The sequence below is a fragment of the Pezoporus occidentalis genome, unplaced genomic scaffold (assembly GCF_034315485.1).
Source record: "Pezoporus occidentalis ecotype Australia unplaced genomic scaffold, CSIRO_AGI_Poc_V1 ctg89, whole genome shotgun sequence".
NCBI classification, from domain to species: Eukaryota; Metazoa; Chordata; class Aves; order Psittaciformes; family Psittacidae; genus Pezoporus; species Pezoporus occidentalis.
The window spans coordinates 929777-950748 of NW_026916253.1; the positions used below are offsets into that span (position 1 = coordinate 929777).

Genomic DNA, 20972 nt, shown 5'->3' on the forward strand with positions numbered 1-20972 from the left:
GCACTGGAGGAACCACCTGCTGATTGACTATTGCTTTGCTGCTTCAACAAAAGCAGCATGGTACTGAACTGTTTAAACATTTAAAAACTGAGGGGGAACAGAATAAACAAAAACTCCCAAACCACCATCACCCCCCAAACAACAAACCAGCAAACACCCCTCCTGCCAAAAATAAACAAACCCCCCCCCCCAAAAAAAAAAAAAAACAGAAACAACAACAAAAAAGGCAATGTTTGTAAAATTTTTAAAACAGAATCTGCAGCTGCTCAGCAAAGGTCACAGCAATGCTCCTCAGGAATCTGCCTTTGCAAGTTCCCAAAACAAATCAGTCTTGGATGTAAATACTGCATTTGTTGGAAAGTGGACTGCTAAGAAAACATACTAGCTTTGAGCTACTATATATAATTCAAGATTTAATCTAAAAAGGAATTCCATGGCACAAATATTTAAGAATTTAAGACTGCTACTTTCTTCTAGAGATATAATGGAAATGAGTGAATGGGAGAGCCTAAAACTTCCTCAACATGTAGCAATTTCTCAGCTCCTCATGAATCATTTAAACTAATCACTAGTAATATATAAGTCTTAAAGCCAAAGATTTCTAGCCATACTTGCTGGCCAAGATAGCAGAATATAATAGAAACCTAAAATTTTTTTTCTAAATTGCTATGAAGAGGTGTAAGAAAGAACATAAGCATGAAAGAAGTAAGTTTCAAGTTTATGGGCAATTAGAGGGAAAATAGCATGTTTTTTTTCTTAGCTGATACGGTAGCAGATGTTCCAGCACATGATAAACAGATCCAGAATTCTTTTAGCCCCTCCAAACAAACAAACTCCACAAAAACTACATTTAGATAGGACAGGATGGGATTGCCCTTACTGACAACAGTCCACATTCAAAGCCAGGGCTAACATGAAACTACATCTTAAAAGCAACTTTCCCTTGCCGAACTAAATCTCACGCACTACATACTTGGGAAGGGTACTTCCAAAAGACATTCTTGTGGAAAGAAACACCTTCCTGGGACCCTAATCCTACTAACACTTACTTGTATACTTCAATTTAATGCTATATGCATTTTTCCCCACAGGATCAGAAGATTTCTGTTTTCACAAAATAATTATAGTCCATCAATTCTCATATAGAATAACAACATGTACTTGAAGCACTTGATTTTGAGATTTTGGGGTTTTTAGATAAATTAACATGGTAAAAAAATAGTCTTTATATAACCCCAACTTTACATAACATTTATGTCTCTTTGGCCTAACCCAGAAACATCATTCCAAGTAATTTTTAGAAAGAGCCACATATTACAGTCTGAAGAGCAGGTAAGCATACTAATTCCAGCACAGCTGAACTCAAACTTGAGCATCTACAGTCATACCACTGCGGGATTTATGCTGCTCAGGTTTCATACACTCACTTCCCAGTGCTGTTGGAGATCCTGTGCTGCTGGAACTGCTGTTTTGGCTAGAATATTGAACAGGTCACATTTTGCAGGAGCAGTGATGATAGCCCAGCTCTGTTAAGGCTCTGTAAAACCAAGCAAACACCACCCCCACCTCCCCCAAGTCATGCATAACATTTTGCAAATTAAATGCATCATGCTCGAGTTGAGTAAGGGAACATAAAGACTTCATGTTTCACTTCAAATTGACCACACTGACCACTTCAGTCAAACTTACATTTAAACTCACAACCAAGTGTTTCATTCACAAAGAGCAGAACAAACTGTATTGTATTAACAGGTTACTGAAGTATTTTTAAAGCCTTGGTTTCAACATAGATCGAATCTTCATTTAATCACTTGTAGTTATTAAATATTACCCACCCTAAACCGCCTTTCAAGTCTGAATTAGGCAAATCATTTTTCACTCTGAGTTTCAACTGCTGCATCATGACATGGTGCCCTAGTGCACAGTTGCTGCATTGTATTCTCAAGGTAGTTGCACTAAAATAGGAAGCAGAGTTTCACATCTTTTTGTGACTCCTAGAATTTCTTCTAGTGTCAAAACCAAGATGAGTGTCTTATAAATCTCAGTGTTTCAGTAAAATATCGGATAGTGTTACTGTACACAAGAATGACTCCCTGGAGAGGTCTGAAAAATGACTCCATTTGCTTTTGCTGAAGTTCACTGTACAAATTCAACAACTGATGCAAACTAACACTCCTCCACTTGCCAACTTCATCATACAGCTCAGGAGTCAAAGGAGCCAGAAAGGCAATATAAAGCTGCCAGTGTATTTCAGTCATGCAGTTCTGGAAGGTGCTAAATGCAGTTTGACAGTGTATCTCCTAACATCAGTTCTGCTGTGGCAGGTATCTTCCATTTTTAGAGCCTATAAATCAAACAACGTCAAAAGCCCAAGATTTATTAAACCTCAAAAACACATACTCCACTTTTGAGTTCATAACCTGATCTAAACAATATAATTATGTTCTATATAATGATAGTTCTACCACCTAACGTCTTTCAACTTCTATTACAAACCGACAAGACAGAAGGCACTCAGCTGAACAAAATAGGCACCATGTTACTACCCTGATATGCTACGAATCATACATAAATTATGCTTTAGCAAGTAGGAATCTACAAGGCAAGCCTGTAGTTTGCTCTCACATATTCACCACTCACGATATATGAATGAACTAACTGTACAGTATCGATCCCACATCAGTAACTGACAAATGTGTAAAGTAGAAACGGATTATAGGTCTTTTTATACAGAAAAAAAAATAATCAAGAAACAATTCTAAGAATTGAAACTACTAAGAGACAACAACTTGATTACCAATTCTTCCAAAGTCGTTCATTATATGAAATAAAAATTCATCATCACTATGTACAACTGCACAAATGTCCACTAATCCAGGGGAAATAAAAACCCAAAGAAATAAATTTAGGTTACAGATCCCATTATTTGTATCAGCTCACAAGCACTTGGGGCTATTTCTGAGCTTTGTTTTAAATACTTCATTGTTTACAACAGACTGAATGAAAACTAAACAAAAATATTTTTAACAGTGTCCTACTCTCATACACTCCCAACAACTGACATATTCAGCTAAAAATACAGCAGGGTATAAAGCATACTACTAGCACAAAAGAAAACACATTTTGTAGACTGTACCATTCTATACATGTCTTCTTAATGCCAAACTTTATCTACAGAGCCACCTGTCCCTTGGACTCCTTTTTATTAATGCAGCTTTTTCTAATGGAAAGTTTCAATTCCAAAATACAAAAGCAACTCTTCACAGTTCATTTCTTCTGGGTTTACTCCAGATTGTGTGTCATCCAAAAAAACTAGCATGTGCCCTCTTTTGAAGCATTTAGCTTTCTGTTTTCACTTTGCTTTGGTAAGTTCCAAGTCCAGTACTAATTTTAACAGAGTATAATTTTAACAGTGTAAACACCTAAGTTGCAAGTACAGTGCTAATTTTAACATTGTAAATACCTCCCTCACTGGATTGAGAAGTCTAATACAGTTCTTTTTTGTTCTTTGCTTTAATAATAAAATGTTTCTTCTTATAGTATCAGGAGCTGTGCTCTGAAACTCTTCCTTTATTTTACCAGAAGGGTTGAACAGCAGAATGACACTTTTTATAAATTTAGCAACCATGTTAGACCTTTTAAGCCCAGTTTAGACATAGATACCCTTCACTGTAAAGAAATACTTTAAAAACATGACTTGATGAAATTACTATCAAAAAAGTGACAGTAGCAAAGACACCTGATACTGCTCGATGCTAGCAACCCTGGCCACCACAGCCCAAAGGCTCAGCTCAGCATTCTGCTTCAAGAGCAAATTCAGGTATCACAGAAGAATTGACAAACTCTGTTCGACTTAACCCAGCACAGAGAAGAGAAGGTTGACAAGATGTACATGACATATATAGAAAGCATTAAAGATGTCTTAAAAGCTCTTCCTTTTAATGTCAATGGGACTTTTTAAACTGCAGAGTCATCACACATGCACAGCCATAGTAGGAATTGACTTTCCTTAAGCCAAACATTTACAGAAAGCTGAGCTGAATCCACTTAAGCAGAAATTGCTTTGTAGACCAAATTCCATCTTCCAATATTACACTTTCCACAGGTGTTATCATGGTCTTAGAAAACTTAACAAGATAAAACAAGATTTAATTTTCAGAAGGGAAATACCGACTGAGGAGAAAAAAGGCATGGTAAAGCTGAATCTGTCAATAAACAGATTTCCAGAGACAAATTACAAAAGCTTTTACTATGGGTAAAACTCTTCCTATACTCTAATTAATACCCCTGTTTGTACAAGCAATAGTAGTAGTAATAATTGTAGTAATACTTCCTCCCCCAGGATTTACTCTCAGAAAGGGAGGCACCATTCAGATCTACGACCTGCCTTATTTCAAAGGAACAGATGAGTCTCCTTATTTTTGTCTCCTGTATCAGTCCAGAACTATTCTAGCAATACATATGTGTCCTGGGTTCAGCAGTAGCAGTCATTTTTCTCCTTCTTAATAGCTGGTACAGTGCTGTGTTTTTGACAGCCTGGGAACAATGCTGATAACATCGATGTTTTTATTTGTGGCGTCAAATTCATTAGGCACTGTAGTGACAGGACAAGGGGTAACGGGTTAAAACTTAAAACAGGGGAAGTTTAGATTGGATATAAGCAAGAAATTCTTTCCTGTTAGGGTGGTGAGGCACTGGAATAGGTTGCCCAGGGAGGTTGCGAATGCTCCATCCCTGGCAGTGGTCAAGACCAGGTTGGACGAAGCCTTGGGTGACATGGTTTAGTGTGATGTGTCCCTGCCCATGGCAGGGGGGTTGGAACTTGATGATCTTAAGGTCCTTTCCAACACTAACCATTCTATGATTCTATGATTCTGAGTAATGTTTACTCTGACCAAGGACTTTCTGAGCTCTGCCAGGGAGGAAAGGAAGCTGTGAGGAAGCAGACCCAAACTAACCAAAGGGTTATTCCATACCACAGCACGTCATGCCCACTATATAAACTGGGGGCAGTTACCTGGAAGGGCTAGATCGCTGCTCAGGTCGGGGTTGGTATCAGTTGGTGGGCAGTGAGCAGCTGTATCCTCTTCCCTGGTTATTTCCCTTATCATTATTATTATTGGTTGTAGCAGCAGTGATTTGTGTTATACCTTAGTTACTGGACTGCTCTTATCTCAACCCATGGGAGTTACATTCTTTCAATTCTCCTCCCCATCCCTCTGGGAGTGGGCGGAGGAAGAAGGTGGGGAGTGAGCAAGCGGATGCGTGGTTCTGAGTTACCGGCTGGGCTTAAACCACAACAACATGTTAAAGGTTTTTTCCACACCGGCTACGTTGCAGAATCTTTCACAACATCAGACCAACAGGGGTCTGTTCAGTATTTTGTTTGTGAGTATTGTGGAGCAAAAGTAAACAGCCATTCTGCAGTTTCTGCTTTCCAGTGTCCTCTGGGACACTGCTGTTCTCTGACAGACTGGCAGTATTTCTTGTTAGGAAGTATCAACCGGAGTCACTGCAGTCTTTGAAAAACAAACAAACCAAATATCTGACACCCTGCTCGCTAGATTTTATCGAGACTAAGAACTAGGCACATTTTAAAAGCTCAATTTCAGGTTTGGATTCTGTCCTTTCACATTTATCATCACCTTGAACTGAGGGCTCCTGACAATACCTGGTGCTGCAGTGAGCACCCTGAAGCCTTCAACATAAAACTGCTGTGCACAGCAAGATGCTCCATCAGCAACTGGCTGGAATAAAAGCACAACAGTCTCTGCTCTGTATGTTACGTTTCCCCAAACACAGTAGGTATGTTGTTTTTTATAAAAGAGAACACTAATTTGAGGATGAAAGAGCAGTCACCAGCTGCACTTTGCACATGAACTGGATTATGGGCCTGATTCCTTCTTTCCTCCCTTCTATTTCAAGAACAGAAAGAGGTCTACCTTTACTGGCAAAGAAATCACCTGCGTATCTTTACTGTCTAAGAATTCTATGTTTAGTTTTCATTCAGTCTGTTGGATGACTGGGAATGATAAATCACTACTGTCTTTATACGTGAGAAATCAGCACACACACACACTGAAGTAACCTACACCTTTCTAATTCCAAAGCTCTTCAAGCAGACATTTAGAGTACAACAAAACAACCTGACTGATTTCTGAGCTGGTAGACCATGCATACCACAGTTAAAGAACTGCTTTAAATACAATAACTAAAGCCATGCTTAGTCTTCTATTAAAGAAAAAAAAAAAAAGATATTGAAATATTTGCATAAAAAAGCCTAGGAAGTCAAAACCATACACAAATCATGACTGCATACCTAAGATACGAAACAGACCATTGTACTTCCCAATTACCAACCTGGCAGGTTGAAATTAACCCCAAGCCTTAATTTAGGACTACTTGAACCCTGTTTAGTAAGAATGTCCCTCTAGTTGCATTTTGAAAACAGAGCCCTTAAGCATAAAAAAGCAGAAAAGGTTGATAAATCAGCATCTTAGTGCCTATGTTAGAAGTATCCTTTTTAATGAAATATTCAAAGACACCTACCTTCTTCACCCACTTCAGCACGATCTGGCTTTGTTTCTTTGTGCTGTCCTTCTGCTACTTTCACTGCCACTGCTCTGCAAATAGCTCCCAGCTTCCGATCCAGAGAGCGGACTCCTGCCTCTCTAGTGTACCTAGCATAGAGACAAATGTTTTACTGGTGGATGTGCTTTGTAAGAGAGAAATCTTTTAAATATAAACATGATTTCTTTTTAAAAAATATATTCAAATAAAATGAGATGTGAAAGGCTACTCAGGAAAACCAGGATACTCAGGATAAACAGGAAAAAAATATCATGTGCTTTTATCAAAATAATTGTGATTTGCTGATAAAATTGTTAAAAAATTTTAAAGAAAGACAAAGAATAGGAAGAAGACAGGTCGGCTCCTGCCAAGTGAAATGCTAAACAATGCTCCAATACCACTGAGTCCTTCTCAGATTTTTTTCAATTCTTTTACTCTATGAATTAGAAAGAAACCCGACAATAACACTCACTGCCAAAATGCTGTTCCTGGTCATAAAATGCTTAATTAATTGGAAATAAGGTAGTTATTATCTAAATAGTTTGTATGAATAGTCTGTATGAATAGTTTCTATACAGTTCCAATTTTTAGACAATTGTGGCCCATCAAGTCACAAGAAACAAAATAGTAACTTCAATACTTTCTATGAAAATGACATAGATCAAACTTCATTGTTTAAAATAAAGACTGCCGGCTGTCAACACAGCTTCACACACTGAACACTACAGAATACTAGCTTCAAGCATTGCTGTTTATTCCTAGTGCCTTGCAAATTGTGTCAACACAAGTGATTGTGAGCCATGCCCTGAGAGCCAGAACAAGGAATTCTCTGGAGAGGGAAGGATAATTCAGTTTAGGCAGCAGGGCCAGACATTGCTCAGGAACAAACAGCAATTCTATAAATTACCAACTGCTGAACTTCTGAAGTTATTAAGGACAACAGATCTTATGAAATGTTTTGTGTTACCCTTTATAAATGATTGTAATGGATGCGAGTTCATTCCCTCTCATGAATGAGAAACGTAACAAACGGCTTTGTTTGACACAATGTATTTGGCAGCCTATATATGTTTGTGTTCATTGTGACTGTTTGTCACAAAGAGGCAGAAAAACATAGGTGTGCAACTGTCTTATGACCTTCATACTTGGCCGCACTGGGGCGCCTGGCCAGCGCTCTCAGAGTGGACAACAGTAAGATCTTAAGAAAATGCACGGCCCCACAAGTAAATGATTAGAATCTGGCATAAAGCTGGCTGTTTTGATAAGGGTATAAAAATAGGACTCTCTTGTCATCACAGAAGAAGCTTCACCTATGGGTGAACGCATCGCACTGGAATTTTCCCAGTTACCTGAGACTCCTGGCATTGGCTGCAATGAGGCTTCCCAGCTGGAAGTGTGGGCCTGGATTATGATTCAGTGGTAACTGATGATGTATTTCTTCTTAATCTCTATTCTCTCTATACAGTAATGATCTAATGCATTGCTAACTTTCTTTGGTACTTTACTTACATACCTGTATCTCTGATTTGTTTTACTGTACTTATTCACTATATATAAAGAGATATATTTACCTAATTCACATTAGTGTGCTTGCTTTTTGGGTGCTTATTGGCTTTAGAATGCTTGTTTAATAGACTCCACATATTATACAGCTAGTGTGCGGTCACTTTGCAGCATACCCTGTCTGTCAGCAGAACAATGATTTACTAGTTACTAGAAAGAAAAACATACTTAAACTTAAAGCAATGAATAATAGATTTACCTGGTAATTATGTCCAAAGTGGTTACTTGTGGAATCTGTATTTGCTGTGGAGTCAGGCCATGTTGTTCAAGCTGTTTAGGAATCAAATGTCTATGTGCGATTTCAATTTTTTCTTCTTGTGTGTATCCTTCAAAAGAAAAAGCAGATGTTTACTAATCTTTTTTGCTTATACACTACTATAATCAAATTTCTTACCATTTATAATTTTACCTGTTTCAATTTAACGAAAAGACCTCAGCTATAGTTTGAAAGGCTGTTGGTATATTTCACGGTTATTCGTAACTTCATGTGAACATAAGAACAGAATTTTAGTGTTACAACAATCCCTTTCTTCACTGGAATCTTAAAAAGATGCATTAGCCAATAGCCAGTTAGAGTACTAACACATTAACTAGTAAAAATATTGTTAAAGAATGTATCAAAGTATCTCCATACACCTACAACTGAACTTCCTTCTCACGACAGAGGCCTAACAGAGGCATCCTGACTAGTCTCTTCTAATGATTCTGGCCAGCCTAGATTCCTGGCAGGCTTACTTTAAGGAACTGCTTTCATTTCAGAAAAAAAATCCCAACATTATTTAAGGACTTGCAACAGCCACTTTGATGAAAACACTGTATTGGTACCTGGAACTTGAATAACTTCCATTCTGTCCAGCAGAGCAGGTGGTATAGTAGCTGTGGTGTTGGCTGTAGCTATAAAAAGGACTTGGGACAGATCAAAGGCTACATTTAAGTAGTGGTCGGTGAAACTGTGATTTTGTTCTGGATCCAAGACCTTAACAAGAGTGAACACAAAACTGATTTAGTTGCTGAATTAGAAGTAAATAAAATATGCACATTTTATTATATTTCTTTCAGATATGTCAAATCTGACTTCACATTCATAAATATGTTATGAGCATTACTAAAATCTGACTCTCGATATCCTGCCTCACTCTGATTACTCTGTAACAATATTCCACACCAAATGAAAAAAAAACCCCTGTCATTTTCCCATTCATTCTTTTTACCCTTTTCTAAAGATGGCTACAACGTAGCTCCAGTCACCTCCTGTAATCAACTCCATGGCCTTTCACAGCTGGTAGAGAGTGGCCTTTCAAGGACACTCAGCATCCTTGGAAAAGCAGTCCATGTAGTCCCATGGACTCGTATCAGTAGAACTCTCTCAAGAACTCCCTGACTCCAATCCTCGTCTGCTGCTGTAGCTCTTCTTACTCTAAGCACACCAGCTTGAAATCTAACTGTGAAAACCAAGGGGAAGAATATCCTTATCTGCTGCCACTAAATCACTCCTTCAGCTTTGTCCAGCCTTTTACTAGTAATGCAGTACTAGGAACTTTTCTTATTGCCCATGACACTGCATGAAAGCCTTGACTCCAGGTGAGCCCTGGCTTTTTACTAACACTATCTCTGTATTTTTGTTTTTTCCCCAAATGAAAATGGAGACAGTATTAGAAAATGGAGACAATATTAAACAAGCACTGGAGTATAACAGAGAATAATAGAATATACCAACCAGTCTGACAACCTCAAAAATTTACTCCACAAGTAGAACTATGGCTTAAATAATAGTATTGTCTTCCCCTTGCTTTTAGTACCACTTTTGTATGCTAAGGCAACACTGGCATGTATTTAAGCTCTTACTTGAATAAGCTGATCTTCTGCATTAGGTGATAACTATATACATCAATCACAGGTGCTCTCCTGTAGGTTCTTTAACAGTGCTGAAAATTGGAAGTTCATATAGCAATCTACATTTGGTTTCTGTATTACCACCTATGAACCACCTTCATTCCACCCCTCTTAAAGTACTGTCACACTTTGCCTTCCCAAATGACGAATTATCAATGCTACACTGACATGAATAGTTCTCATGTTACAAATAATGGGACCTATGCATCTCCTGAGAAATAACACACTGCTGTCAAAATAATTTATCTGCCTATACCCAAATGAATGCACCCCTTGTCTTAAGCAACTTGAATTACAGCCAACAACAGAGCTGATAATTCTAAAAAATGGAATCTGAGCACATCTTAGCTGCCTATCAGAGAAACTATCCTGAATTTTCATTACTCTCAAAATCTGCTCAGTCTTTGAAAAGTTAAAAATCTTTAGAAATGTTTTCTACTCACAAAAAACTAGTAAAAGGATTTTTTTTTATAGAACGCCAGAAACACAGTAGAACTTCTTTTAAAACAGAACAATTTCTGATTTTATTAGAAAGTACTGCATAGATTTAAGACTAATGCTTGAAAGTGTATTTCAACTGTAATAAAATACAAGTTATATGTTCCTTTCATAGTGAAATCTTAAAACACATTGAAGCATATGCCTAAATTCTAAAACTAAGGTTGGAACTCAGTGAATGCTATTGTTCATTAGCTATAAGCTATTCAAAAGCTTCTTATGCTCTTCAGCAAGCAGATGGTATCATTTACTCCCTTTACTCATGAAGGTAAAGGCCTTGAAGTATTCTGACCAGTCAAGTACACTGATGCATAATTCAGAGTTATAGATGTCTCTTACCTCAACTAGTCCTACAGTCTAGCCCTAAAATGCATAAGGACACAACAGGCAGTGTATCTAATCACAGCATCTACAAACCGTCCTTAAAGAAAGTAGATCTATGGCAAGTGTTAGTCCCACAGCCAAAGTCTACTCTCATAATTTTTTCAAAATTGATTTAAACAGCAAATCCTCATTAAACTTACCCTCCCCTTCTTTTATTTTGCACTGATAATACAGTATTTCCACAAAATTCCAGTCTATTAGCTTTGTATTATACAATGTATTCTGGCAGACCAAGCTGGGGTTTTTTATCACATTTATCTACACACATTTACCCCTTTCTCCTTCCAGTCTGCAATCAAAAATCCTTATGGATTCTATTAAGTGCTGAGCTGGTGATTATAACAGCATTTACAAAGATACAAAATACTGATGCTGTAATCATGTGAAAACAATACTATCAAATAAAGGGAAAGGAAACACTAATCAAAACCAACACATATTATACCTAAAAATGTCAATTATCTCAGATTTTCTACAAGGGTGAGAGTCTGTCTGGACTAATAACTCTTTGCCACAGCAACCATTTCTTAGAATAAGACATAAACCAGTATCATGCCTAAGCATTTAAGAGATTTTCCAAAGCAAATAGATCTGCTCTTGAGTTAGGTATCTGTGCTAAAGTTCAAGATCAAAAGTTTTCAAAGAAATTAAAGTAATACAAAAATATTAGAAAAAGAACATTGAACGAATGAAATATCTTGGTTAATTTATGGCCAACAGCTCACGTGCATACAAAGGCTTCTCTGTACCAGCTTTTTATTACCACGAAATCCAGAACAAGTTCCATGAACATTTAATTGCCTGGCTATGCTCCTGGTCTTATTTCCCTGCATACAAACACTCACTATCAAGCGCTTGGATCCATTTCTGGCTTCTTCTGTTTTAAACAGAGGTCATCTAAATTTAGGCTAAAATATTCCCTTGTTGATGAACAGTAACTGGAAATAGGAAGACATTCTGCTTTGCTTAAGCAACAACTCTGCAGAAACACTAGAACTAAACACATATCCAAATTATAAAACATCAAGCTTTGCTTCCAAGCTTACAGGATATAGCAATATTCTTGAATATATCCCACTGTAGACAGTCAGTGAGAATTTAACACACCAAATATTAAGCAAAAAAGGATGCTCCTTTTATGCATAATGATGGCACTTATCAAACAAGAAGCTGCATTCTGAAAAACAAACATGTCAGTTAGGTGACCGCTTACTATTGTTTGTTCTCCACCTTTGCTCGTTCCAGATGGACTTTCCAACCACAATGTAAACCACAAAAAGCAGATGAAAATTAAGCTGTTATGTCCAGGCATGAGTTCTCCATTAGAAGAGGTAAAGCACCTGCTTCAGGATGTTTAGGCAGCAGTACAAATATACAGATCTTACATGGGAGCAGCCCAGACACGGTTAATAGAGCAATTACTTCTCCAGATTAATCTAATGGTCAATTAGCAATGACCTACATACAGACTGCAGCCCAAGCAGACAGTTGGAAGCTAACCTGACAAATGTCAGCTGGAAAAATTCATGGCAAGAGCTGAGCTGAATAATCACTGAAAGTGTGGTTTTGGAATGTGGGAAATGGAAACATCCCAAAGCAGCAACAAAGTATCAAAAATTCAAACACAGATAATTTAAAAATAAATTAATTTCATTTACCCTTATACACTTGACATGATAGAAGAACAGAAATACCAATTCTCTACTGCAAAACAGGGAATGAAAAATGCATTAAAAGAAACAGCAAAGGTTGAATAAAATTAGCAACATTAATGTACCGATCTGGATTCACAATTGGAAAATTTAAAAAAAAAATATTCTCTTCCAAGAAATGCCAAATCACTGCTTCATTATGGATTTTGATTGCCTACAAACAACAGGCAGCCAACAAAATTCAATTTTCAGCTATTTTTTATCCATGCACTGACTAAATTTAGGCCAGCTTAGTTCAGTATCTAAAGGGAAATGACAGAAGAAATACCAGCAAACTGAGAAACACAGCTCATTACCATTGACAGCAAAGAGTAAATAATATCCCACAAGTGAAAAGTACAAAGAAAATGTATTTGAGTATTTGTTACACTGACCTGTTTGTTTTCCTTGTACTTAGAGGCTCTTCATGTACCCTTGAAATGTGTTCTACATACTTATAAATATCCAAGTAAAGAACCATAACTGTTATATTTTAAAAGCTAGAAAAATAAAGCCATGCTATTTTCTAGCACACTTAAATTATTACTAGTTCATGTTAACATGCAAAGATCAAAACAGAGCTCTCAAACCATAGCCTGTTCATAAACTGACTTTCAAAGAACTAGTTGGCCTTGTCAAAACAGTAATTTTACACTATCTAGTAGGAAGAAAATAATGACATTTGTAGAACGTGAATTGTCATTTCATTTGCAGAAAGTCATCCAGATGAGCTCATGACACCTTAATGTAAGTAGCATTTTTCATATTCAAATCACTATATTAAGTACTGTCAGTCAAAAAGAGTCATTAGGATGACTCTGTAGGCAAATATTACCGGAACCACTTTTATCCCCCCCTACAATCACCCAGCTATATAAGTTATCACAAGTCTAATAACAACTGAGATGCTTCAAGGATTAAGCCCTAAATTATTTCAGTGAAAGTGAACCAGGCTCACTCAAAACAACTGGATAAATGTCTTCTACTAAACCAACTCCTTTTGACTGAAACATGTCATTTGAACAATTGCATAAGCAGTTGAACTGAAACACTGATAGGAAGGTAGGCCCTATAGCCAGAGAAGACATAAAAGAGAGATATTCAGTGTAAAAATGCAGCAATATGAGGAAATTCTAAATGTGGACAATATCAAAACCATTAAGTGCACTTGTGCTACACGTGCTCTGGACAGCCTCAAGGATTTCAGGCTAAGCCAGTCTTGCTATGTCATGACCTTCCTCATTCCTTCCTTTCCTCATCATCAGTGCTAGCACAGGAAGACGTACACAGTCTTCTGCACTAAGATGCTGGAGATGGGTAACGCTCTCTTTCTTTTCCCCATACCTGAGGAGATGCTCTTTCCTCCCTCTAGCAAACTGTTAGAATAAAACCACTCAACATGCGAGTCAGTGGAAGAAGAAATCATATTGGGATATCTTCATGTATCTTACTCCAGGGAAAAAGAGAAAGCAGAAAGAAGGTTCTGGCAACTCATTACTGCTCTCAGCTACAGACTCCTCGGACACATGAAGTCTGCAAGGCATAGATCTCAATTCATCTTCTTTGTAATCACTTAAGTTTTAGCCTCCTGAAATGCCAAGAAGTAACCTACTCAAATAACCTCACAACAGTTGAGGGACTTACAAAATATAGCAACAGTACCTCATTCATCAAAGTCTTTATTTGTATCTCGGAGATTTCACTTGACTTTAAGCAAGTCAACTTTAACACCTCTAAACTCTTTGTGATAAAATGACACCACCACATACTTCAAAACTAGACTCATCCGCATTCTCTGCCAAAGTCTCAGAATTTCAGAAAAAAACACACTGTATAGCTGAATCTCATGGAAAGCAAACACCACATCGTAATCAGTCAAGGATGGGGATCCATGACTTAAATGGAAAACTTCAGAAAGTTAATTACAACACTAATTTAAAAAATACTGCTAAAAAAAACACACATCTAGTCCAGACTACATGCTAGATAAAATGCTTGGCTCCACTATAAGTTTGTACCATCAAAAACTTCAGAAATACATTACAATTGTTCCAAGAAAGAGAGGGAAAGCTTGAAAAAGTCCAGCTACCATGTGGCTGCTCTACAGCTCTTTCCTACGGCTAACAGCACTTGGTCATTAAAAATCAATGTCTTGAAGTCCCACAAATAAATAATGTTTGATTTGAACAGTCTTTAAATATACAAAACACTCAGCATAAAACACTTCTTTGTGTTTAAGCACAGATCCCTGAGACTAAAGATATTCAGCATACTATCTAACAAAATTTTCATTGTGCGCAAGTAATTGACAGAAATCCAACATTAAAATACAGTAACTGGTATTTGACTAAAGAAGCTGACACTCTCATGCTATCTTTTGTCCAGTGAATCCTTCTTTCTGAGCCCAGTATTTCAGTTCTTTTTAATTACAAATGAAACCGTGCTTATGATTTAACATCTCTCACCTCAAGCAAGGCTGCTGCAGGATCCCCCTGCAAGCTCTTTGCCAGTTTATCAACCTCATCTAATAGGAATACTGGATTGTTAACCCCAACAGTCTTCAGTCCATTGATTATTCTGCCAGGCATACTTCCAACATAGGTGCGCCTGCAAGAAATAAATGTATATGGGGAAAGAGGGAGCGGCCATGTGCAACTGGGGTAGAAACAACCAAAACAAAACTCAAACAAAAATATAAGAATAAGCAGCACTGTTAACAATTCTTGCTGTTTTGCAAAACTTTTTGGAACAAGTTGATAAAAACACAGAATATGCATCTGAACTAATATAAGCAACTACATCAGTAGATGAAAATTCCAGTGCCACGGTGCACTAGCCAATCTGGAATGATAAAGATACACATTAAAGAATATCCAAACTTTATGGCTTGTAGGCATTTAACATGATTCAGTATATGCACCCTTTTACGGTATGAACATGGAGAAGCAGATTTGGGAACGTCAGTAACATTTTACTAATGATATGAGCAGGTTTTTGTCACAAGAATCAAGTTCACATAGCACATTACAATTTACTTCAAAATTCCAAATATGCTGAACTGTCAATGTCCCCTGTATAAAATGCATGCTTTATTTACTACTCACAGAAAATAACTGAATTTACTATGTCATTTCAACATGAAATAAAAATCTAGAACAATGCAACAGAACAAAAATGAGTCGAAATTCAGTAATAGTGGTAAAACCTATTTTTCACAACGCACAGAGCAACTACATTTTACACGTATACGTATCACTTGTTTGCTGCATTTATCAAAGTTTTTTAAAAGTATGAAACACTGGTCACTGAAGAAGAAAGAGACACATGAAGTGCTGAATTACAGTACCTATCTCATGACCCTCACAAAGCAGATACACAGAACAGACCTGCTTTGATGTGGTGTAGTACAGTCCAAAATAAACAGGATGACATTTAGAAAGATAAAACCAAAAATACCATGGGAGTAATTTCAAAAGATACTAGAGAAAACTTTAAATATTAAAAAAACCCAAACTTAAACCACACAGCAATAGTTAGTTCCATGCCATATTCAATCATTGAGAAAACAAACTGCAGTTACTGTCTTCAATTCTACATCTGAGCAAAAATAAGTGCTTATATAAATAGACAGAAATGCAGCAGAATTTTAGTTTGCCTATTACCACTTTCATGAGACAGCTGCTAAAGACTGGAGCAGCCAGCATGCAATAGTTCATATCTCTGCTTTTGTGTGGAGTCTTACTCCTCAGCAAGTGAGTGGATTCATCTCCACTGAGGGCTGCACTGTGTAACATTCATTACAGATTAAGAATCTGCATGGGGGTGCTATTATATGAGCACGCCACTTCATTCTCCATCTGTACACAGGCAACCTTGCCAGAAGAATGAAAGGATTCTATAAAATCCAATCAGAAAATTACAAGACTGAAGGAGAAGTGAAGTTCACAGAAGTAAATCATTTACCAGTGCAACCAAAGTAATGATTGTAGCAATCTGGGGATTTCTTTTTCATTTTTCTTGGTTTTTTTTATTTGTAGTTTTAGATTTTGTTTGGTGGTGGGGATTTTGTTGTTTTGGAGATTTTTTTCAAACAAAAGCTGATTACCACACTAGTAAATAGTTTTATATGCTTCAGAGACAATGCAGCCTGTTTCTAATACTTAACAGATAACATAATTAGGTAAACTTTAAACGTTTCTTGCTTAGCACATTATTCTCAAGTGCATGCTTAAAGACATTATACTTTTCTAATGTGTGTTTGTGATTTTCTATATACAAGTTTTATCTGATCCTTTTAAATTATATAAAGTCCTGAGATACCCATGTTGCATCTAGTTTTAAGAAACAGCTTTGGTTTATAAACTAAATGAGGGTAAACTGGGTTTCTCCAGTCACAGGAAAGCACTGTGAATAACTACTGTTTCTCTCCCTGCACCATCCAATTGCAACACAACTCAAAGAATAAAAGTGTTTGGTACCAAAATGTTTTCTGAACAATAGATGTTTGTTTATATTCATGCACACAGATCTACCACTTTTAAAAACTTTATAGGAGATTTTCCAAATAGAAGCACTTTAAAAAAAAAAAAACCACACAACAAAAAAACGCCCAACAAAACACACACACACACAAAAAAAAAAAAAACAAGCAAAAAAACCAAACAGGAAAAGCTTCTTCTTTCTTGTGATATAGACTGAAATATATTTTTTTGCCCTCAAACAACCCTGAAAATAGACTTAAAGTCACAGTCATTGCAGATTCAAGTCCATTTACACTTGTGGAAGATTCTCCCAGATACAGCATCTTTCAGTAAGACTTAACTGCTGCACACAATCAAGTTTCTTGACATTTTAAAATAAGCCATAATACTAGGTAGGTTGAAACACAGTGTATCAAGATTTGTGGTGAATTAAAACTGGGAAAAAGCAAATACACTCAAGACAACTCATGACAAGTCAAGTGAGATCAATACCTTGGAGTACTACAGTTTTAAGAGTATAATAATTAAGTGGCTTCTAAAGCAAGTAATAAGAAAAAACATTCTAATAGTGACAGAAAATCAATACTTTTTTTTCATGTACCCTGACCAGAGTAAGCCTTGGGTCATGAGCTACAACTTGAATAGAAACCACAGTCCAGCCAAAATGAGTCCAATGTTATGAAGAGGATTAACTTGTTCCCTATACAACCCAAGAGTTTTTTCAAGAAACTCAAAAGGTCAAAATTAAAGGAACTATTGTTGGAAATATAAGTAGTTCTGCAAAATACTCAGTCTCCACAGAATTAGGTTTTTAACAGATGAGAAAAGCACACGGTAGGTTGAAACATTCTGCTCTTCCTTTCACTATCTGACAATTGACTACTCTCACTCTTCTCTCATACTGTCTTCTCATTTGCCTTTTCAATCACCTCTAGACAAAGTAAAGCTAAACAACAAAGTCCAATATAAGCATTTAATTAATATAAAATATTTCAAATAAAAGCATGATTAAATTTATTTATATAATTTGATCAGGTATCATGAAATAGAAACTTGGACTATAAATTTTTGGGTAACAAATACCTAGGTATCAATTTGCTTTTCCCATGTGTAACAGCCTAAATCTGTGATACATCTATTAGAGATGGACCAACACCTATTATATGATACTATTTATCAAACACTCAAGATCTCCAAGGCAAGAAAACAATTCTAATGCAAATGTCATATGTATGATGTCAAAGAAAAATAATACGGTATTTTACCTTCAAACCAGAAACATAGGTAGCCTGGTTTTATTTTTAAATAGCTATTAGGGAACACATCTTAACACAAAAGTCCTTGGTAAGACAGACCCTGCAGATATTTATATATAAACCCATTAGAACATATTAAAATGACAAGCAGATACGGCCATTTATCTGTCTGGACATAAACCTTTGCCTTGTAACCTGTGAAACTGAATACTGTTGTTTGTGAACAGCAGCCACCGAATGTGATGCTATTTTTTATTTTTCATTGTTCTAGCTAGGGTTGAAAGGAGGAAAAACAATATTCTGCATTAGCACAAGGTGGCTTTGCTCATTTTTTGATGCACTGTTTCTCTCCATGCATTAAACCTAAAGCTGCTTCCCATACAAGAGAGTATATATGAAGTTTCCTGGTTATCTCACTTGTGTAGTAACTGTTGAAGAAACCTCTTAAGAGCTCATGCCACAGGTGGTCTGTAATTTAGTGATTTTTAATTTATTTTAAAATCACTAAAAAGGTACATTTAAAAAAACACTAGAGTTGTACAGCATGTCATTAGGAGCTATGTATCCTAGAAAACGCAAGAAAAACATCTGGGAGGTCTGACCTTGTTGACTTTATAAACTGGGAATGTGTCTGAATAGGAACTTTAAAGCAGTACTAGTATTATTGATAAAAATGTGACTCACTCCCTTCACAGTTTTATAAAGACAAACCATTTTAACTTGTTTTTAACTACAGTAGTTTTCAAACTTCAGACAAAGAAACAGACAACAACGTTAATGCCACCAAACAAACTATTTCTGAACTTAGTTCACAAGGTCACAGCTTATTTTCTTGCAAGGACAGAGGATGCATCTCATATATTTTGCTTGCTGAATCTGTCATTCTGCATCCTTCACATAAAACTGCAATAAATGGCCCAAGTGAACGCTATTTCAGGCTATATTTGCTTGCAAGTGAAACTGAATCAGAGTTTCTTTTTTAATGTTATAGTGCGTTTAGTACATTAGTTGGTACACACAGTTGATACAGACTTAAGCCTTCAAGCTTAATAAAGAACTTTCAGGAGAAAAATAATGGCTTCTAACACATAATATCAGAAGATCAGCCTGTTTACTGGACAGTAAAACTCAGAGAACAGCAAAACTCAGAGAACAGCACCCTCTGTCCCTTCCAGTTCCAGAGCATCTCTGTAATTACTCTCTGTGACTGCCACCAGATGCACAATGTGGATTCACTTGACTGTGAATAACTTGGAATGACTTATTCACACAAACGGACATTACAGAGACAGTTCTCGAGAAAAGCCAGAGTTTTAATTTGATTAAATCTTATCTTGATAAGCAGAAACAGAGGAGAAAAGAAAAAATGAACAGAATTTAAAAAATCAGTATGCAACAGTCGGTTTTAACTACAAAAAATTTGCAAAAGCACTCCTTACAAAGGACTCCTCGTACTGCTGCGAAGTTTGTTGTTAAACTATACACTTGCTTGTTGAAGAGTAACCACATGATATGGTTGATAATACTAGATGGTATCTTTTGCTTGTGAAAAATACACTGTGTTACCAAATATGAAATTTAAAATGGCTAGTTTCTAACAGGCATTAATTATTTAATAATTCCCTCAAAAACACTACAGTGACAGTCAAAAACACCTGAATGTAAAAGTTTTAAAAGCCTCATTATCAGACACCTCTTTATTCTCTGTTAGGCCTAAGCACAAGATAGAAAGCCAAACAAAAGAAAACTCATCAAAATAACAACAAAAATGAACACAATAAGGAATTTGTGGCAATTGAGGAAGAGTTCATGACAGCTTTACTCTTATTCTTAATGTTAATTTCCCAGACGTGGTTTCCTTGTTACAAAGGCTTCACCCCTGCTCTGCCCCAGAAAAGTGACTCATAACTATACTGCTTAGTATTGAATACCCTCTAGTGGCTTCAGTTTCAATAGCAACGTGTTGCTGAATTACATTTTAAAATTGCTCTTAGGATCCATATCATAAGTAATCTAAAACATCAGAATTCTGAAACAGTGACTAGCACTGTTAATGAACTACAGGAATAATATGTAGTGCAGGAGGAGAACAGTTTTGCTTCTTTTTCCATTACTGCGTAAGTAAACAGGGGAAAGGCCAGTTATCACAAAGGTTTACAAAACAACACACATACATGCACAGAGTGCTGCTATGTAGTAAAAACCAATGCATCAAACCATATTTACCTACAAACCCACAGTGGCTGCATGGTATATTGGCATAAGTAAGAAAAACCTAAACTAAGAAAAAATCCACAAATAATTCTTTCAGGCTACAAACTCTACGTAAGTGTCAAACATGCTGGAAAACTCCAGCAAATTTGCCACAGAAGAATACATGCAGAAATAAAGGCATATTGCTTGTTTTATTGAGAGTGCTAAAGTTAAAGTTCATGAAAAAAAAGAATTTTCAAGCTGTCATCAAGCACAAAATCACTGTTTTGTCGCTTTTTCACCTCTCATTTTCTGGTCTAAGAAGTATCTTATGCTCCAGATTCATAGAAATACCTCATATTCCAGATTCCTAGAGATTTGTATGTATGTTCAGCATAATATTTCCCACTGAGTTTCCTGCATTCCTTCCAGTTGGGATTGTG

The 20972-nt window shown here is 36.6% G+C and overlaps 1 protein-coding gene across 1 annotated transcript in view; it reads right to left on the reverse strand.

Annotated features, from left to right (window-relative positions):
* The window catches only part of LONP2 (lon peptidase 2, peroxisomal), a 45008-nt gene that overhangs the window by 14771 nt on the left and 9265 nt on the right, over window positions 1-20972 (reverse strand). Inside the window, exons 8-11 of the mRNA XM_062604938.1 lie at window positions 15065-15206; window positions 8959-9109; window positions 8333-8459; window positions 6550-6680 (exon numbers count right to left, since the gene is read on the reverse strand). Coding sequence (XP_062460922.1) covers window positions 6550-6680; window positions 8333-8459; window positions 8959-9109; window positions 15065-15206 — 551 coding nt within the window. The remainder of the gene's footprint in view (window positions 1-6549; window positions 6681-8332; window positions 8460-8958; window positions 9110-15064; window positions 15207-20972) is intronic.